Raw genomic sequence first — 23215 nt, 5'->3', positions numbered from 1 at the left:
AAATATGCGTCAACGATACTTGGAACTTGGGAATATATTTTTCGTGACATTAAGTATTTATTTAAAGCCTAACATAATAAGATTCAAGCCTCAAAAAAATATGAAAATAAACTTACCTCAAACATCGACTCTTTTTCGGGGTTTTGGTGAAATCCGAGACGTGTATGGGTACACTCCGATACCGACGTAAGAACGCGTCAGATACTTAATTGAAGTCTGAAAATATTATTAATTATGAAATTAAAATTATATAGAATACAGAATATTTTTAGTTCATGTTTGCTCTAGTGCTCATTGAAATTATAATTTTAGAATCTTTAATCGACTGCCACTTCTGATTCTGAAAAGACAATTGCCACAGATTATATTATGTTACGCTAATAGGATAAATCCAAAGATATGTAATATTTCAATAAAACTTCTATTACCAAGGAGGTTCACATTTATGAATAATGTTCATTTAAATAATTAAATGTGATACAATAATAACCAACAAATATTTGTAATTTTAAATTTAAATTATAATATAATATATTATTTTTCTTAGCCTATTTTTGTTTGATTATTGATTACGATCATGTTTCTTTTATGCATTACAGGTATTATATATCTAAAATAATCCGATAAATGTTTAATTTTTATTTTCCCTTCCTAGTTATAATGTGTTAATTTATGTTTTAAATATATTATTCAAGATCTTATTATTTATTTACTAGTTAACTAACCACAACAAGTTAACTACTAGAACTCGGATACCTACCGGTTCGTTTTTATTTTAATAACGTAAAGATTAATTATAATTACTTGTATTAATGTTTATTTATTCTACTTCGATAATTTAAAAATATTATTCCAATTTATTATTTATGAATTTTTGATATATTGTTTTTTTTTTTTAGAAAATAATTAATAAATGCAATTTTAATAAATTATTGAATTAGGTACCTACTTAAAATATAAAATAACCTATTCATGAAAAAAACTAAGACATAATTAATTTTTAAGAAAAACAAAATTGTTCAATCTTGTATAAAAAAAAAAATGTTTTATCCTAATTAAATAACTTACCATTGTACCTACATATTATATTATATCATTATTATAAATAAGTGGAACTAATGGCCTTTGTTGTCGATGTGAATATATGCTCAATAAAAAAAAAATATTTATAAAATAATTATAATATTGTTTACCTATAAATCTGTAAAAATTTAATTTAATTTTAAATGGTTTAACTTTTAAGCAATATAATGTATAAATAGGTAATAATATATTAATCTATGTCAGCTGTTGGCTTATTGTATATGTATATTTTGTATTATATTATATATTCTAATAAATACCGAATGTAATTCATTCTACTAATCATTTTCTGATAATTTCTAATGTACAAAACCTTATCAACCACTAATTTTAATTTTATTATGTTATTGTTCTATGAAAATATTAACAGCTATTAAAAATGCAGAATTTAATATTACAAATAAAGCAATATTGGATGGTTAAATACTACACCTTCAGTGATAAGTACATGAATATGAGAACAGTAAGTAGGTACTTAGCAGCTACACAGTTGCAATTTTTTACAAGCTATATTATTATAATATTTTTTCAGACGACTTACCATTGAAAACCACACATAACACATTCAAACAAATCAAATGAAAGTTCACAAAATTTCATTGAGCTAGTAGGTGCCAATGGAAACTTAGTGTGATAAAATAACTGACTCTAATAGAAAATAATAATTTTATCTTGATCTCGTGTTTATATGAACTTTATGTTATAACACAGTTTGTATACTGTTTACAGATTTAGATAATGAAGATTTTGATGATAGTATTAAAGACAAGGACTGGAAGGAAAATAAAAGCTCAGGAACATCATAAGAAAGGTCTAAAATCAGAATTTGATGACATTTTAACTAGAACAAGGTGTCATAGTAAAGATTTTTGTAACAACATTAATAAAAATGCTATCGGTCAAATGGTTTTATAGAGAGATATTAAATTAATTAATGTTAAAAAATAATTCCCTGATAAATTGTTTTTACAACATTTTAAACAACTTATGGGCAAGCAAATTATCAAGAAATTATAGTTTTAAATAAAAATAAATTTATCAAACATACATTACATATAAAATTTGCATTTATTGAAAAGCCTGGAATCTTACAAATAAAATAGATTTAATTTTATCACGCAAAGCAAAACTTATTCCAGATACTTATTATCATTTTTATAAAAACTTAAAAATATCTGAAATTGATAATACTTATAGCAAATACTAATAAAATAATAATAATAATAAAAAACTATGAAGATGGTGATTAATTTATATAATAAATTAGACTTATTATTTATTTATTTTCAAAGCTATAGGTAGCAAAATATTATTAAACATGAGGCCATGATAATTATAATGAGTAACTAACAGTTAATAATATTTTATTATTCATTAATAATTTAAAGTTCAATACTGCCATAATTGGATATATGACACAAAAATAAACATAGCTTAAATTCAATACTGCCATATTTTGGTATGTCTGAAAATCAATTTCTGTATGCAATACAGCCACATATCAAAATATGACAGTCTTGCATTTACTTAAAAAATTGTAAAAGGCCATAATAAGTCTGACTTTTTGGGTTCAAGGGAATATTTTATTATATTTGAAAAAGTCACAATATAAAGTATGTTTAAAGTGCCTATTTTAGTTTTTAGTTTCAAATGCATAGGTGAAGAAATCTTTGCAAACATCACCATTGTAAAAGTGTACGAACGTGTACCTCAATTCTTTTATAACATTAAGCCGCAAAAGAATTGGTATTAAAACAAACTTACCTTAAATATCAATTATTTTGGGCTTTGTTAGAGTCCGCGACGTGTATGCACTCCGACGCTGAAATGGAAACGCATCAGATACTGCTGAATAGAAGTCTAAAAATAATTTGATTTATGAAAAAAAAAGATTAAACGGAAAGCAGGATGTTTTTCGTGCATGTATACTTTGCTATGTAATTGAAATGTTAGAATCTTTAATAGACTGCGTCCTCCGCAACGACTTTGACAATCGCCATGGATTATATTGTACTAAATCAATAAGAGAAATCCAAAGATACCTAGGTATATATTATTAATATAAATAAATAAGTATTAAATACTACTTTTGTATCAACAATGCCCTTGAATACAATCTGTTCATTGCAGGGCATCGGGCAATAATGAAATGAGATAACTATACCGAAATAATGCATAACATTAAATTAAAATTATGTATAACAAAATAAAGTAGGTATTTTGGTATTATTTTAATTTTTTTTTTAAATTTATTTATTTGATTATCGATTAAGAATGTTGAAGATGGTGTTTAAATGTTAGAAGCACACATGCATATTTTTACTAAAATATATTTCTTTATGAACTACTAAATAAATGTGATTACTGCTTTTTAAAGTTAAAATTAAGTTATACTACAGTGTACACATTAATTTTCCCTACCGACCATGTCGGGCGACAGCTAGTTAGTAAAATTCCAAGTCAAAAGTCTTCTCCGAATACGAAACTAATAATTAATTACAAATTTGTTATTTATTATAATTAATTAATTATCTACGGCAAAAGCCACCAATATGCCAATCATGTGCCACCACAATCTCACTAAACGCATCTTCGTAGCATAATAATATTGTTAATCATAAGGTCATGACAATTATAATAAGTAGGGCTAGGGTTTTAAAGCAAATGCTTCTTTTTTCATGTATGTAGGAGATAGAAATTTAATTTTTACATATATAAATTAGACTCACGCTATTCTTATTCCAAATAAACCAATTTATTTTAGCTTTTTTTTTTGTTGTTTTCAGTTATTTTGGATGTCGAATTTGTATATTATGTTTATTAATGTTATAACTTAAAAATTATACGAAATAGGTACCTACTATTGTTTTGAACATTTCCTACGTCGTACGTGTGTAAGACGGAGACAACACATGCGGGTTAGATGTCCTCTTAATAATAAAACTATAGGTATACTATAGGTACCTATATAGTCATATATAAGTAGGTACTCACTATGACACTACTCACTACTCAAATACTATAATTATATTTATATTGTATTTTTCTATAAACACTTAATTAGTTTATTATTGTAATAATATTGTCCTTCTAGCAATACCCACCTAGTACCCACCCAGCCACCCATATTTAAGGTGTTGCTTGAGCAACACTTGGACCATAGGTTACACGCCACTGTGAGAGCCGCCGAGGTGCTGCAGTATAGTTGCTTGGTGTATTTTATGCATTTCGTGCGCTTGGGTATTTATGACGCTTGTGGGCTGTGGCTTGCCCGTTTCGAAATAATTATTATATATTAGATCATTCGCAACAAAAGAATATAAAAACTTACATTTAATAATAATAAAAAAAATCAACATCATCTTCCTCGATTTTATAATTTAAAATTTTTCATTTTGTTTTTCAATAGTTTCTATAATTTATTGTGTTTCGATCTTTTGCTCTCTTTGCTATTAATACATTTAATTTGTCTGATTTTGATCTTACACGCTTTCCGGCGTATAAACACCCAGGCAACTCGGGAAACTCTTCGTCAATAAACTCATTGACACAGACGTCTATGTCAGCATCAATGGAACAATCTACAACTTCTAAATCTCTTTGCTGGGTACTTAAGTTGGATGAAGAACTGTGAAAAATAAATTTTATTCTAACAATCTATCCATTAATTTAGTTATTTCTATTTTATATTAAATTAATAGATAATAGATCATAGAAAATTATTTTATTTTATATTCGTATTATTCATTTTAATTTCAAAAATATTTTTATACAATTTTTATAACCGTTTGAAGTAAGAATTTTGACAACATTCATCAAATTAAAAATTGTTTTCTAGTTGGGTCAAACTTTAATTGCTTATAAAAAAAATTATGACTAGTAAAACCACCGAAAAATTATGAAATATTTCTAAAAACGGTATTTTAATTTCTATAACGCTTTGTTTATCATCATAGAAACGAATGGGTACATTTAAACATTTAATAAAATAAAGAAGTAGGTCAGGATTGCAGTGGCGGAAGTTAGTCCATCGGTCTTCGGACAGGATAGTGTAATATTAAAATATTTGATTTGAATGCAATGATTGCATTCGATAAAAATTGATTCTGAGCTGACGATATAAACCTAACCCGAGAAATCGAATTCATATTATTATTTTTAAATGTAGCATAATATTATGTATATGTGTTTATAAATTGTATTTTTCAATCACAATAATATGCTAGTAGTATATTGCACATGTCATTCTCACGGTGGATCAAATCACGTAGATTAAAAATTGGATACTTGACTTTTACGTCGCAGACGCTCCGCTATCGATAATATTTCTTATTATACATACACAATGAAACTATGAAATATTTTTAATCATAAAAATATTATATTATAATATCGTCCATACTCCATATTATTTATTAATTTTATACCAAAATCATATAGGTAGCAACACCAAATTATGAGTTGCCAGTTGTCACCTAAAAATAAAATGAAATTAATCAATTTCTGTTTGATTCTGATGTCTGAAACCGGATTCCCACGACTGGTGTACTTGGCCAATATTTGGTACTGGTGGTTACTTGCCATGCCGTCGGATCGCCATACTTGTATAATTATTTGTCACTGGTGTCGTTCCTGGCGATGTCGTTAAATGTGACACAAGTCAAAGGAACGGCCAATATACTTGTACTACTGATCCCACGACCGGTTCGTGTTGACCAGGAAAAACAGCATCATGATAACTTTGGTCCAGTGGTGCCAAAGTTTATAGGTATTAATAATACAAAATATTATGTAATGCAATCATTTTTTTAACGATATTTTTACGTCATATATATTTTTTTTTAAATTGGCAATGTTTATAATATGCGCACATTTGAGATCGATAATTGATAAATTAGCATTTTTCTATAGAAATTTACGTAGGTACTATATATGATACCTACTCATCACCCATACTTACTTTTTAGATTTTGAGCGGAGCGATGAATGTATTGATTTTACCATTATCTGTGTTTTACTTTTTTAATTTTTTTTTTTTTGTGTCTGTAATCACGTTTTGGGGCAGTTGTCGCAGATTTCTAAAACCCTCAAATATTTTTACCGGGGGGGGTAAAGTTATTCTAGGATTACTTTACCGGGGGTAAAAATATACTAGGTTTTTTTACCGGGGGTAAAATAAACCTAGAATATTTATACCCCCAGTAAAATTTTATGGGGGGGAAATTATCCTAGGTTAATTATTATTTAAATATTATTACTTCCCCGGTAAAAATGTATTTTTAAAGGGGGGTAAAAATATCCTAGTATATAATTAATGATCTGTTTAAACTTTAAAATATACTAGGATATATTTATCTCTTACGTGAATTTTTAAAGTATATTATTTTTACCCCCCCTCCCCCACCGGTAATAATATATTTTTAAAGGGGTAAAAATATCCTAGAATATAATCAACGAACCGTTTGTAGTTCAAACATAGTTTGTCATAGGTACTTGTAATTTGCATCAAATAGACATTTACTATTTATTATACAATTTGCAAAATATTTGGCTCATTTTAAGCTATTTAGAATTATTTTAAATATTTATTTTTTTCTTAGGTTTTTTTGCATAGTTGTATATAAGTATCTATATGTTTATGCTCAGTTAAAAAGTATGACAATTTAATACAAGATTCCACACAATTCAACACGTACTCTTTAAAGTGTTTTAAAAATATACAAAACATTTTTGTCAACGATTGACGTTGTAGTTTTGACCAAATAGTAGATTGATTTAGAGAAATAAATTATTAACATATTTTGCATTTTATCATTGTCTAATAATGAAAAGGTTTTAAAGTAATCTTTGTAATTGTTCATTGAATCATTTGTAAGTTAAAGGACATTGAATAATATTTTTACTGTAAAATATAAATACTAAATCATAAAAAGTTTATGCAATATCCAGAAATTCAATCAACTTAAATTCTAAAGATATTAATATAATTGATATCGATGTTCCATTGGTGCGTCGCGTCAAAATTACCCACCGCAATACATCATTAATAACTATTTTTACAAAAATATGAGATCTGTTAGTTCCTGGCGTTACCAACTGCAGCAGAACAAAATTATACGTGCACGACAATTATAAATTGCAATAATAAATAATAAACTATTTAGTAGTTACCTAAGTCTTTACCACACAACGATAAGGACTAGACTAATTTCTAAATTTACAAAAGGAAATGGGGAAATTAAAATGACGAGGGACCCGCGTCTTGCAACGCCTCAATTATCGTGCCTGATCAGGTTAGTTATTAATATACATAATATTTTAATTAATATAAATTATACAAAAACCCATAAGCTTTTAATTGTATGTTGAAAAATAGTAATGGAATCAAGTGAAATCTTTAGTAAGTTACAAAATAAAGTAAGACATTAACCACTTTGTAAAACAAATTTTTGATCCCCAAATCATTACATTTTATTATGTTAACTATATAATATAATAGGGCCCGAATTTCAATGCAAAGTATCTTTGTTTAGAATGAATTATATCACTCCAAAACATGCTTGTCAGCATCATAGCATAAAGTTAATTTATCAAATTTTAATTTTTTTTTTAAATAAAATAATAAATAATAAATACATTTTAATTATAAGTTCCAAATTAAAATACCAAATTGTATAAAAAAAAAAAATATAAATGGCATTTTTAAGGTAGTTTTTGGGGTAAAATGCATTTTTAAGGTCATTTTTGACTATTTTTTAGAACATATTTGTATGATTTTAAGTACATTTATATTCTGGCTCTAGATAATATACTATTCCCTTGATTAATGTGAAGTTAGTTTGGTATGAATCTATAGTGAAACACTGTTGGCCCAAAATTATGTCTTCCTTATTTAACTTAACCTACAATCTACATATAGTTTACATGTATAGTTATGCCACCACATCGATTCCTTCACTAAACATAAGTTAAATACCTAATTACATACTTTGGGCGCGGGTCTTAAAATTAAAAGTCATAAAATTTTAATATTATATTCACAACCTTGTAAATCAGGTAACTCATTATGATGTATGGTAAGACGGAAAGTTTCTCTTATATTTGAAAACATTTTATCGACACTATATAAAAAAAGAGATTAGAAAATTTAAAAAGCTTATATAAATATCATACAATTTTAAGTTAATTTAAATATTTTGAAAATGTAATTGCTTTTTTATTTGATTCTGAAAATATTGCAGTTTTATATCATATTACAACCCTATTTACACACATATTTTATGATTCGTTTATGTACAAATTCATCAATGTTAATATAATAAAATATTTGTAAGAATTGTATATTTCCAAATCACTCAAAATTGATTAGCTAATATGACTTTTTCAAAATCACTCCACCATAGCTTTACGGAGTATCTAAAATATCAAATCGTAATTTTATAATGTCCATAAAAAATCAACTGAATTGATTTATTATATACCTACTATTCAGGAACACGATTTAAATTGACTAAAAAAGTCTTAATACGTATTCATAATTTAATTTTACCCGATAAGTACATCAATTGAATATCTTACAAATAACATTTTGTAAATTCAATTAATTGATATCAATGATGGACAATCCCTGAAAACGTTTTGGTTATTCACGCGTCGCGAGTACCATAATATACAGAAATAGCGAAAACGAATTATAATTTACATATAATAAGGCTAAAGACGTATCTATTGCAATATATAATGATTTATTTCATTCAAATTTTAAATATTCTATTTGATTTAGAAATAAATAATCTATACAAGCATGTACAATAAGCTAATGTGCTAAGAGAAGGTAGGACGCGAAAAATTGATTAAGAAGCCTCCCATTGGCAACACTTAACATGAATTATCATTTATTTATATATATATTTGTTTTTTAATTACTGATGGTTGGAATTGTGTGTATATATTGTATATTATAACTTGGTAATTGTAAGAAGTCACGACACTATTTCCTTGTTAGCCTTAATTTCCTGGAAGAGTTAGAGAGGAGAGGTTTTTAATAAGAGGATTTTGGTGGGATAGAAGTCGCATGCAGAAGCGCGAGTAAAAGAATTGAGCTTCTTCATTGATGGTTTTCATGTGAAAATCGTTATGTAATGTCAGGTTTGAGACGTGCGGTGGTGCATTGGAGAGTCGTCGAAGAGTTAGGTTTTGGAATGATTGGATTTTATTGGTGGTATGATTTTTTTGTTGAACTCAATTTTGATTAAAAAAAAAAATATATTTATATTTTTCTCATTTCTCTAAGAATGAAAAAACTTTAGAAAAATGTGTTATCGGTAGTTGAGTAGTATATTGTATATATTGTCATAATATTATAGGTACTTACTTTGAACAATATATTAATCTTTTTTCTACTAAAAATATTGGATTATAACCTAATGAATAATGATGAATTTTATCCTATATTATATATAGGTATAAGATTTTATTACACGTTTAGAAATTATTAAAATGTAAAATTAAGGTTAAGCTTAAGTAAAAAAAAAACACGTAAATTAAAATTAAAATAAATTATTATTATTGAAAAAATTGTCATTTTTGACAGCTTTGGGTATATCTAGCAATACCAGATACCACGTTTTCGAGAATTCCTAAAAATGGGAATATTCTTTCTTGAGATCGTTGCTGGAAATTCCGGGAGTATCAACCCTAATTGGTAGGTATGGTTTATAAATATTAAATCGATAACTTTAAGAACAATTCATTCCATATTGAGCCATCAAGGTATGTTAGACTTTATTTTAAATTAATTACAAAAATACTAAATATTAAATAATATGTCGAAATCGAAAAATGCCAAATTTGAACTTTAATAACTATTTACGTGGACCCTTGTTTCAAATTTTCCACCTTTAACCATAAAAGTTACGTTTTATAATTATTTAACAACAAAAGAATTTGTAAATTTTCAATTAAACAAATTTCATCAAAATCTGAACTTTTAACTGTTATACAAATAAACGTGCCTATGTATTTTTAATATTTTGTCAACTGCTATTATATCAACTTATGAAGAACCTTGTATTAACCTTTTAAGTCTTCTGACCCAATGAATAAAATTTTATTGACATTTATAGAATAAAAGCTAAAAAACGAAAATTTTCAAATGTCTATAAATAACTAAATAGTTGAAATATTTTGAAAATTTTATTGAGAATAGAAAATGCCAGTAAAAACATACAGTGAGTATTTCATGTGCCTACACCAATATCAAAATTCGTTTTTCTCAAAAATCGATGTTGTGTAAAAATTCCTGTTTTCCTGGTGCTTTTGAAAACTACTAGGAAATTCAAAATTTGACCTCCCCGATGCACCAACTAGATTTCGATTTCCAACCAGAATAGCTAATGAAATTGAAAATCAAGCATTATTTCGACAACTTATCGTGTGTACACACAAAAATAACACATCATTGTAAAATCAATACATTCATTCATCGCTCCGCTCAGAATATAAAATATGGGAAAAGAAAACTAGTCACTATTAAATGTTATTTTCAGGTTAAGAGTTCATAACATTTGAAAATCACTTCAATATCAAAATACTTGTTATGCGATTTTAAAAATGAGCCATGACAGATGAGGGGCCCATGATGTTCTCCACTGCAAAAACGCTTATTTCTCCATTGTTAGTAACAGAGAAGTTTACAGAATACATTTATGCATTCCTTAGATATAATAACTAATTAGTCAGATGTAAACCACTTACTTATGTTCCCTCACATAGACAAAACCAAAAATTAAAGTATCTTGCATTGACTGTCTTATAGCCCTATTATACCACAGTTATATAGTAATACACATATGAATAAAAATAAGAAGTAAAACCATGCAGTGTTATGAGGTATTAGATATAATATATTATTAATTGTATATAAATATATATATGCAGTATAAAAGTACAATTCGCTTAAAAACAATACAATTGGCAAATATTGTAGCGAGTAATATACGAATGTAGTTAAAGTATGATAATTAGGTTAAAAATACAAATTTCACATACAGTTACTTATGTATTATGCAAACATGTTAAGTACAATTGTTTTACATAGATAATATTGTTTAATACATGCACTTAATGTGTTATGATTAATTTGTTGGAACATAAAAATAAAGACTTATATAGTTATATTACACTATTTTAGATGATCTACTTTTTTTCAATGCAACAATTTTACAAACATATAATAGAAATATTCAATTATTTTAAAGGACCCTAAATTTTTAACTAAAACTAAAATTATATTATATTAAATTAAATTAAATTATCAACTATATTATGTTTTAAAAACCAATTTCACTTAGCAAAATACCAATAGAATATTCGATTTATGAATTTAGTTTAACTTACATAAGTGATTACACTAATTTAGCTATTTTTTTTAAAAAACTATTAGTAAATTTTAACAAAATTAAAAAATGTTCAAAAGAAATCAAAGTCTGCTTAGTTATTAATTATTTTTTTAGTAAAATAATAATTTTTGCCAAGAAAAAATATCTAAAAACCTAGAAATGTATAATTTCTAATACCAAATTACAGGCATTATATTATTATGAATATGAATTTGAGTCTATAATTAAAAAAATAAGTCGCATGTCTTGAATAAAATGCGATGGTAAGGGAACTATATTGAATACAATTCCAAATATTTAGTATACTTTTTATAATTTAAATGATAATTATTTATTTAAAATTGAATGATATTTTAAATACACATGAATGAAGAGTATTTAAAAACAAATAATCTTACAAATTAATTATTGGTTACTCAATTACTTATTCTGAAGTTGTATATCCTCCATTTTTTTTTTAAATTTTTTTTTTTTTAAATGTTATTTTAGCGACTTGAACGACCTCTTCTTGCCACTCCTCGACCACGGCCACCACGACCACCACGTGGTGGAGTAGTTTTGACAGCTGGGGCTGGAGCTTCTTTTACTGATTCAGATTCTGGTTCTGCAACAACTTCATTAATTTTAACAACAGGATCTGCAACTACCGAATCTTCAGAGTTAATTGTTTTCAACTCATCATCAGGAATTTCAATACAAGGTATATCAGATTTTATCTCTTGCACATCATCATCCATAGGTTCAGATTGAGGTTCACCTATGCCATTTTGCTCAACTACTGGTTCACCATCTTCAGTTTCATCCAAACGAGCTTTTTTCTCAGGTTGTTCAATTTCAGTTGCTTCTGTGTTCACCTTTTTATCATCATCTTCTTTTTTATCTTCTTTCATTTTACGCTTTCGATTGTTGATTTTTGCCTAAAAAAAAAAATAATTATAATAGGTTGAGCAAATTTTAGATCCATGATATTAACACATTCACTGCTGCTGACGATCACAGGTCGGCGATGGTAGTAAGACTCATGAGGCCACCGCAGATCCGTGGTCGCCACTAGTGTATATTGAAAATAAACTCCTATAATAATTTAGCCATAGAGTTACCGCTTTATCATTAATCAAAGCCATTCATAATATACTATTTGTCTTTTCAGTCGGTTTCTATTTCCCACGTTATTTCATATACATATTTTATAAACCCACGTATATTATCAGTAGATCTAGTATTGTAGTACCAGATTAGAAATATTGATGCGGCATTGAACGAGTTAAAATATTTCGTTATTCGTTTTGAAAAAAAAAAAAAAAAACATTATACTTACATGTAATTTTGTAATAGTGGTGAAGTTAATATAATGTGAAGCAGTTTGACAATGTAAATCTGCTTCTTCGTCATTCTTCATAAACATTGAACAAATACGGCATACATATCCTCCAGTTTTAACTACAAGTTCACGGCCAACAACATTAGCAGGGTTATATTTTTCCTCTTTTTCTTTTTTAATCACTGATGTATCTTCTTTAACAGTATCATTCAACTCCTTATCAATGTTATTTTCTTCTTTGGAATTATCATTCTCTGTTTTTGAAGTTACATTTTCGTCTTTAGAATTGTCATTCTCTACTTTTGAAACATCATTATCTTCTTTGGAAACATCATTCTCTTCTTTTTCCTTCTGAACTTTAACATCATCTATTACCTCATTATCTTTATTGTCTTCAGATTCCTTTCCAATGTCTTGATCTTCTTCTTCTTCTTCTTCTTCTTCATCATCTTTCATATCTTGATCGTCAAGCATATCTAATTTTGATACTACAGGTATTTCTTCTGAATGTTCATCATCTTCAATTACTATCACATCAAGCAATTCAAATTCATCATCTTTAAGATCGGGATTAAATTGACGGCGCTGTTCACCAACTTTGCGTAAATGATCTGAAGACAATTTGTGATCATCCCATTCTAAACGAGTATGGAATAATGTATCACACATTTTGCATTCAGGATGAAGAAATTGTTTCAATTTCTAAAGCAATAAAACAATTTTAGTTAGTACACAATATTAATTAAATTATGAGGAATGGACTTTAGTCTAGGATATTGTACAGCTCAGTTAGTGCCTTAACGGTAGACTATAAGCACCAAGCCACTGTTGGAAAGTGGGAGATGAGCGAGATCAAGTACAATAATGTTCTTTTGTAGGCATGAGTATGAATGTAATATAAAATATAGGTAATTACACATTTATGTATACAATAAACATAGATATTATTAGGGTTTAATGGAGATTTTGAGCAAAAATTTGAAATTATTGTTTTTATTGATGAACAATTAAAGTTGAATATATAATGAAAATAAAGATCTTGTATTTATATGCACCTATTTAGAATTTATATCAAATTATTACAGATCTCATTATTTTGTAACGACTAACGAGGTTGACTATATGAATCAATATAAGATTCTGAGATCATAAGACATGTATATTACATTATATAACGAATGTGCATTATATTTTAGGAAAGTACTTAGATTTTATTCATTTAGTTACTTACACGATGACGATCACTCTTACGATGTCCAGTCAAAGGGCCATAGAAATTAATATTGCACATAGGACAGTAGTTACGGAACAATGGTTTAGCTTTTCCCTTATTTTGAGCTTGCATACGTTCTAGGTCAATTTCTCTTTGATTTTCAGCTGCTTTAATCTGATGACGCATTAACTCCACTTGCATTTTGTACCCTTCATCCAAGTATGTCATCATCAATTCATGAGGACGACCACGTACATGTTTCTCAAAAGACTAAAATAATGATTTATTGATGTGATTTTTTTATTAAGGTACATTTTGATATTATAAGAAATTAAAACAACTATACTAACGGCTCCGTCCCACATGTGTTTTTGACAAACATGGCAAAATAATACAGCTGTTGGAATACCATCATAATCCACATGTTCCTAAGTTTTTGATATAAAATACAATTATTACATTGGATATTTGTTAAAATAAAAATGTATTTACTTGGTTTGTTGTTTCTTTCTTGATACCATTTGTTTCATTGCTTGAATTATATAAAAAATAATAAAAAAAGTTCATGTTAATAAAATTGATCATTATATAACATACAAATTAGGTCTTTCAAGAAACATAAAAAGAACACAATTTTAAAGTTAAAATGAAACCTTAATTTAAATAATAAATAATTTAAAGATAAAATATATACAATTGAATGGCAATTTCAATTGAAGTATAATCCCATTTACTCCATGTCAACCATAAATGACTTAAGTTGTTGTCCTTAAGGGATATATTATACACTAACATTGGATGATTTTATTGTATTTATAATCACTCAAAATGCTTAATCATAACAAAATATATTTAAAAAAAAATACAATACAATATACTTGGTTGAAAATGTAAGGATTTAACACCTTAAACAGGTCTTCATTATTGGTTCCTTGAATGATATTTCTGTGCAATGAGAGCATCATTTTATTGAAATAATTAGTTAAATTATATTTAATAACAATAAACCACAAAAACCATGAATACACAATAATAATGAAAGCAGTTTTTTATATTTTGAGTAAGAAGGATATTCATATCTAAATGTTGTATATACGTCTTACAAACACCAAATATGTAAAATATGTGTTCAGCAGTTCTAATTTAAATAGAGAGTAAATTCACCAACTACTAAAATTAAATTAAAAACAGTATCTATTCTGTATTCTCAATCTAGTTTTGAACAATGTTACTATTTTTGATTGAATTATAATTATTTTTAAATATATTAAATAATTATTTTTGTGTAGTTAAAAAATTTAAATATCAAAAAATGGATAGTTATCGGCCTAGATATCAATTCTCTCAAAATTTTTAAGTTTTCAACAAAAATTTGGAAACTGCCAAACAATCTTAGTATGGCATAATAGAGAAAACACAAACCATCCTTTCTTAAATCAGGAAATAAAAAACTGATGTCATGATTATTTTTATTCATAACTTGTGATTTGTTATTATATGTGATTAACATTACAGCTCAAGATGGATTTTTAACCCTATACTTCTAAAAATTAAATTTATGGAAAAGTCAATAAAAGTATTGATGAAAATGATTAAGTTAGATATTATTTTATTAAAAGTTAATAGAAAAATTAAAAATTTTGAAAGTAATTAAATTATTAATTTATCTTGAAATGTACATTTTACTTCTCTGCACACTAGTATCTAGTCCTGTCAGAGGTATTCTAAGAATTGAAATGACCACCTGTCCAATACTTCTGAGGTCATTGGTTGTTTAGTCATTTGAGGTTAATTTTCTTATAACTGATATATGTATTATGTTTTTGCGAGATGCAAATATGCAACAATCATAAAAATTTGTATCATTTTGTATCAAAATCACCAAAAGTTTAACATATATAAAAAAATACTCATATGTTTACAGTTGTCGGAATAACATACATATAAAATAATAAATATTGAGTTTGTTTCAAAAATTGAACTCTAATATGCATATGTTATTCATATGCATAAATAAAGCAAAATTTTACATTCCAAATTACTATAGAATAATGTGCAAACCAATGAGCATTTAAATAAAACTTAACAATTAACACAATATGAATATACACAACCATTAATAATGATGGCCTTTAGAGATAATCAAATTCGTTAAATAGAAATACATTTTCTTTAATTAATTATATAACATTATACTCCACAGAATTTTAGTCCATGGATTAGTCAGTTGAATATTTTGTATAATTATTTAAATAGATTCTTTGGAATTTAAAATATAAAAATAAGTAGGTATATACTTCATAACAAATTTATGAATAAAATATTCTATCAATACTTTAAGAAACAAATGTTATTCAATTAAGATATTGATAAAATACTAATTTGCTTAGGTAATACATGATTGATTTTCTAAAAATAGTTTAGTTAAATGATTTCACAACAATAGAGAAATGTTATAATTTAAATTTTTATAGAATATATTGTAATTTTAATCATAATATATACCCCTAAATAAAATTAACTAAAACTATAAAAATTAGTATATTAATTAAATAAATATTAACACAAACCAACATGTAGCTTATAAACAAAAAAAAATACTTACTTGATATATTTATACTAAAGAAATAATTTTTACAACAAGTAATAAAATAGGGCTTTGAATCCATATAAGTAATAATTCTAACAAGAATACAAAATTATGTATAAAGAAGATAAATAAACAATAAGGGTTAAAAGAGTAGAAAATAATAACACCTATTTCTTCTAACATTTCAATAAAATGCAATGGAATATACAGGCGGATAAAACAATTTAACTGAAGAGGGATTGCCAAATGCTTTTAAAATAGCAGCGAAGAATTATATAAATATATATTTATATAAATCCGGAATAATAGATTTTATGAAATGATTCCTTACCTCTTATCATTTTTATCCGCTTCAGGTTTAGAATCCTTTTTCTTATCGTCCTTTTTTGGAGGAGGTCTACGATTGCGATTATCAGGCCTGCGCCGGTTTTGGTTCTGGCGGTTATCAAACAACCGATCAATTATTGTGCCAGGAACAGAGAGATTCGATAGAGCACAACAAATGAAAAACAAACTCAGATGAGATTATGAAATTCGTTCGATAATTCGATTGCCAGCGAAACGAATCAGCCAGCTCCAGAATTCAAATTGCCAACGGCAACAGGCCAAACTCAGATTAGCTAAAACGCTCAGCAATAATAATCGGCAAATCGAAATTATTTTAATAGAAAGTTTAGATATAGTATAAATATGATTAGTTACTGTACAAAAACCTAATTTAAATAATTTCCTAATAGGTACTATTAGGAATATTTAAAAACCTATCCAATTATTTTCTTTTAATTTGTAAAATATTTAATGTTTTAAGAATATGTAACAGCTTAAGTACTATTTTGTTGAATTTAAACTTGGTTTTACCTTAAACGATTCTTGTCTTCTCACCATTCCAGGGGTTGGACCCCAATTTTGACTACTTCCGTATCCACCCTAAAATGTTTAATGTTTAGATTTAAATATTAATAAAAATAAATTAACAAATGATAAAAATCCTTATTTTTAAAAGAAGTTGACATATAAAATTTATTAATTTATATTTTTATTTGTATTTATTACCTGATTAGGAGCTAAAAGCTTAGATAATAAATCATTAGCTAGAGCCATTTGATTGGGGTGAACATTAGGCATCATCCCACCTCCTGGGGATACACCAGATTCCCAAGGACTCATCTTCGGGTTTCTACCATAATTATTGAAATTATTGAAACGGCTGCTGCCACCCCCATTGAAATTGCCACTTCCACCACCGCCTCCACTTCCATAATTGCCAGAGCCACTAAAATTATTGCTTGCGCTTTGTCCATAAGAATTTCCATAGCTACCGCTATTTCCGGCACCATAACCACCACCACTTCGACGGTTGTAAGACATTTTGCTGTCAATCAAATAAACATAAGTTAAAATTAATTATAGGTACCAAAAAGTACTTAATTCAAATTTGTATAGACAATAATTATTAGAAAAATAAATAGTCTGATTAATGATAATTTCAGAATATTATTATTAATTTTAATTATTTACTGATCATTTTACCACTTAACACTAGTAATATTTTACACCAGTTATAAAAGACACTATTTAGTGTTCAATGGCTTTAAATTATAATTATGTTATTATAAATTAGAAGCAAATAGTTTTATGTACTTTAGATAGATAGATCAAGTGCTTATTAAATTTGTAATTAATAGTTTTTCAATATCTTCAAGAATTTAGAACATTTTAATATTTATATGAAAATGACTATATGCATATCCCTCGGCATATCCTTAGTATTTTCTGTTTTTAATTAATACCTAAGTGGAGAAATTATAAACAAAGATCAATTTTTGTAGTAGGATTTTAAATTATTTAAATACAAATACAATTTAAATATTAATTAAAAGTTGAACTCTTATAAAATTATTTTTGTTTGGTTTGGTTAATAAAATAAATAGAAACCCCATTAATTATATTAAAATTGTATAATTTTAACAAAAAGAATTCTAGAATGTCACTCTTTCAATACAAACTGAGCTAAGATGTAGCGTTGTGTTATAAATAAAGTCTTAATAGGTTTGTTTGTTTTGAAAAAAAGTGTACATTTTATTGCAACAAGTGTATACCTAAGTGTTTGTTTCAAAATAGCGTAGTCGTATACGCTATTTGTTTAAAAAAATTTTACATCAGTATACACTTTTTTCAAACTGTCCCAAGAGCAGGTGTAACTGGTGTAGGTATTGATCATTAATTAATTATCGACAAATGGTTAATTCTATAAGTCTATTTTCAAATAAATTAGATTAATCTACACCAATAGCGTTTGTTTTGAACACATATATATCCGATTACACCTATTACACTTATCCAGTACCGGATCTAGGGGGGGGGGGGGCATCCGGGTCCCATGTCCCGGGCGCAAATTTCAAACTCATCATTTTTATGATTTGGTGACTTTTGGGGGCGCTAATATTATGTTGTGCCCCGGGTTGCATAATTTGTAGATCCGGTACTGCACTTATCCAGACACTACACTAATTAGTGTACACTTTTTATTTAAAACGAACAAATCTATAAATATTAATTTTGATAATATGATTGTAATATTTACAATAATCTATGTTAAATTAAATAGGTAAGAAAAATGTTGCTATGCTACTATATTAATGAATTTCCTTAATATTGGTAAATATATGATAAATACAACTTAATGTAACCATACGTCTATACCAAGTATATATAATAAAATAATCAGAATACAGACTTATTACAATTTTATTTATTTTTACAATCAGTAATAAGAAGCTATTTAGTTGTAATTATTTGTCTTATGCTAAAATTTATAAAATTAAATGTAATAAAAACAGTATATTCTCGAGTATCTATGGTCATCAGCATAACTATCTACAGAGATCAAAATACAAGGGTTAGTAAGTAGGTGTCTTTATGTATAATAATGTCAATTATTACAATACATGTATGTAAAAAAATAAATATAAATGTTAAATAATAGGAATATTAAAATAAATAAATTATTCGATAAAAATTCAAATACTTATTAAATTTTCTTTAAATACTATTTAATATAGGCAATTTCTAAAATAATATATAGTAATAGCATTCTTGCAAGTTAACCAGAAAATAAGATTATCCATCGTTTCAGTGGATCATCAAAAATGTACTGTAACACATTAGGTACCAAATATTATTTCGGCTTCGGTAAAATAATTTCAGTTATATTTCTCCTTATCATGCCTATACACACAATGTAATTTTCTTAGTCAACTACTTGAAAAATAACCAAAATCATATATAAAGTGGTGATTTTATATTGTACTTGCAACAGCACATAATATTGTTTTATTATCTTTTGATCATAACATGAGTTGAGTACATAAACCTGAATCAAAATTGAATGAGCCCCAATAACCCCCACTAAATCAAACTATTAGAGAACACTGATTATAATTATTTAGAACGCGAAAAATTTATCAAATGGGTACTACAGGTCCAAGTAGGTGCAGCAGCTCTGAAAAAGTTTTCACGTCAGCCAAAACAGTCAAGCTTCAATCCGAGCGTAAGTAGGCCAATCACCTCTCACGTGTATCAACACGTATGAGTGTACAACTTTATGACGCGTGCCGGTCGATCAGGATCTTCCGAAAATCGATATAAAATTAACTCACGTTAAACCGGCATCTGCTATCAGTCATAAATAATAAGAACCTAAGCGAATTGTCAGCGAGGGGTATGAAGTCTCATAAACGCGATAATGATTAATTAATAAACATTAGTACGATAAACCGTTTTCGATAGATGTAGGTATTTACATACTAATGCGATGGGGGCCGTCAGAGGAATGGCGTCGATGCGTGAATTGAGATAAATACAACAGATTTCTTGAATTAGATCGACTGTCGCGTTGTCGAACAGGTTATTTTATTTGATCAAACATAAATTATATCATATTATTATCGTTAATAAGGGGAATCTTGTTCGATGTTTTTCAACGTGTCGTGTACCCGGCACGCGCCCTATATGTGTATTGGCGTCGACGACTGCCGAATGTTGTAAATACTCACGGTTAGGTCGTTGTAAGACGACGACGACGATGATATCAAGGTGTAAAATGTGTACAACGAAGATTGAGGTTTTTGAATGGATTTGTTTGTACAGAACACAAAACGAACGAATCGACGGACGGGATAAACGCGAACGGCGACACAAGATACGAGAATATAGTACGAAAACTGCAACTAAAATGGCGGAAACCGACGCCAAAACTCGTAGTGGTCTTTCAACAGTGTAACCAACTGTCGACCAGTGTTGCATTTTGAAAATATGGTTTGACGCGCTGTGTCGTATGACGTGTTCAAGTTGTTCGTAGCATCTAAATAAATAAACTATGTTCTGTGTTTAATGTTTATACTAAACGAAAAAAATAATAATAATAAGTAGCAAGTAATTAATATGTCTTATATCGTATAATAAATATTATTGTTTATGCTTCATTCATAGATATTGAGCTTATGGATGCGGCGTTGTCTTACTGTGCTTAGGACTTGAAGTCAATCTAACAAAGAGAGAAACGACGTTTCTTCTTCACATAGGTTGTCTGTCTTCAGTAGTGTGGGTTTTTTCTGTTATACACGCTACACCTCCATATTAATAGAAAAAAATAATTATGCGATTCAGAAATCTGAATTTATAGATACTTGGATTTGGATCATATATCAAATTCCCAAATTTTGTAATATCATAGACTTTATACTTTATACTAAGTATTTAACAACGTCTAGGCTTACTCTTAAGAAGGGTAGTGACTGCCCCCGATAAACGGACAATTGGTCCCCACATAAAAATGTCGTATGCGGACAATCGGTCTCCATCATAATTTTATACACATACAAATTGGTCACCGGTCAATAAGTTTTGAAAAGGTATAATATAGTCAATTATAGTGAATAGATTGTAGATATAACATTAAGCTGCGAATTTTTATAGATTATAAAATTGTAAAATTGTCTCCATCATAATTTTATACACATACAAATTGGTCACCGGTCAATAAGTTTTGAAAAGGTATAATATAGTCAATTATAGTGAATAGATTGTAGATATAACATTAAGCTGCGAATTTTTATAGATTATAAAATTGTAAAGTAGGTATAACACTAGTTTTAACATGAACTTTTGAATAATTGTACTCCTTAAGTCTTGCTGTAAAACATTGATGAACACTATGATGCTTTATTCTCGCGAGATATTATATTTATATTATTTATTTATTTATTTTGACCATTCAGTTATTTATTCACAAAGTATTATGTTATTGGAAATATAAAATAAGTTTTAAAAAATTTATTTTTTATTTAAGTATTTAACTCTTTAATTATTTTTACGTTTTATGCTAAAAAATATTTTGTATTAAACTCGAAAGCTGGGTACCTACTATATATTATAATCAAACATAATATAAGATAAAATATGTAATACATACACCATCTCCGAGGTTAAAGACTACTTTAAAAGTTGTCGTAAATACTTATGGGGACGTCTGGACGTGTATACTTAACATAAATTGTTTTAGATAGGTACTATTCACTCAAACATAATAATGTGTTATCCGGCGTATTGTATATGCAAATCAAGCACATTATTACCGCAGTGTTTAATATTTTCATAATTACATTTACTAGCAGAAATTTGAAGAAATTATCTTACATTGTATATTTGAATGATTCAAATTAGATTCAAATTGAATCTAGGAAAAAAAAAGCAACAAATGGCATTTGAGCGCTTGCTGTTTTTTCCAATTCTGATACAGTAGTGGCAAATATTTCAACACGATTTGTATTTGTTATGGCTATTTTTATTTATAAAAAAAATATAGTTTAAATAAAAACGTTTAAAGTATTATTATGACATTTTTTGTTAGAGAAATAGAGTTAATTTATTAAATGTTTATGGTAATCGGAAAAAAATCCCTGGAAAAAAAAGCCCCGGAAAAAAAATCCCCAAAGCAATTATTTAAAAAATTACATAATTATAATAATATATACCTAATTAGTATATTAGACTATTAGAGTATGTATATTAGTTGGTAAAAAAAAAAAATAAAAAAAAAAATAATAATAATATAATATTAGTTAGTTAATCAATAAAAAAAAAAAATAGATATAGTAAAATTATAGTCAGATTCGGTTCAGTCAGTTCGTTTTCGTATATTGTTAGACAATTTTAAATATAAATTTTGTAAATGTATTTTGGTCGGTAACACTGGTAACAGTCATATTTATGTATTTATTTATACGTGTTCTTATTTATACATTTATATATTTTATTATTTTATACTTTTTTCATACTTAGTACAACTTTGAATTTTTAAATATAAATTTTGTAAATGCATATTTGTTGCATATTTCAATGATATTATGATATATATATATTAATTAATAATATAGGTATAAAGATATAATATAAGATAATATTATTATTTTTATTATTATAATTTAAATACTAATTAGTTGCTTTGGGGATTTTTTATTATCATTATTATTTTTTCCGGGGATTTTATTTACCGGGGATTTTTATTCCGGGAACATATTATTATCTATTTATACTTACAAGTTACA

General features: G+C 27.0%; 1 protein-coding gene across 1 annotated transcript; it reads right to left on the bottom strand.

Annotated features, from left to right (window-relative positions):
* Nucleotides 1–10965: 10965 nt before the first annotated feature.
* Nucleotides 10966–20844, bottom strand: LOC107162834 (uncharacterized). Its single transcript, XM_015509881.2, has 9 exons — nucleotides 20663–20844; nucleotides 17661–17979; nucleotides 17466–17534; nucleotides 16939–17042; nucleotides 14510–14549; nucleotides 14368–14445; nucleotides 14036–14287; nucleotides 12802–13506; nucleotides 10966–12400 (listed from the first exon to the last, which is right to left on the bottom strand). The coding sequence occupies exons 2-9, from the start codon at nucleotides 17973–17975 to the stop codon at nucleotides 11969–11971; spliced, it is 1995 nt and encodes a 664-aa protein (XP_015365367.1). The 5' UTR covers nucleotides 17976–17979; nucleotides 20663–20844; the 3' UTR covers nucleotides 10966–11968.
* Nucleotides 20845–23215: the final 2371 nt, after the last annotated feature.

This window comes from Diuraphis noxia, unplaced genomic scaffold (assembly GCF_037042655.1).
Source record: "Diuraphis noxia isolate RWA-SAM2 unplaced genomic scaffold, SU_Dnox_SAM2 contig0004, whole genome shotgun sequence".
Classification (NCBI taxonomy): Eukaryota; Metazoa; Arthropoda; class Insecta; order Hemiptera; family Aphididae; genus Diuraphis; species Diuraphis noxia.
Note: the sequence above shows the minus strand (reverse complement) of the source record. Positions and strands in the feature narration are given on the sequence as shown.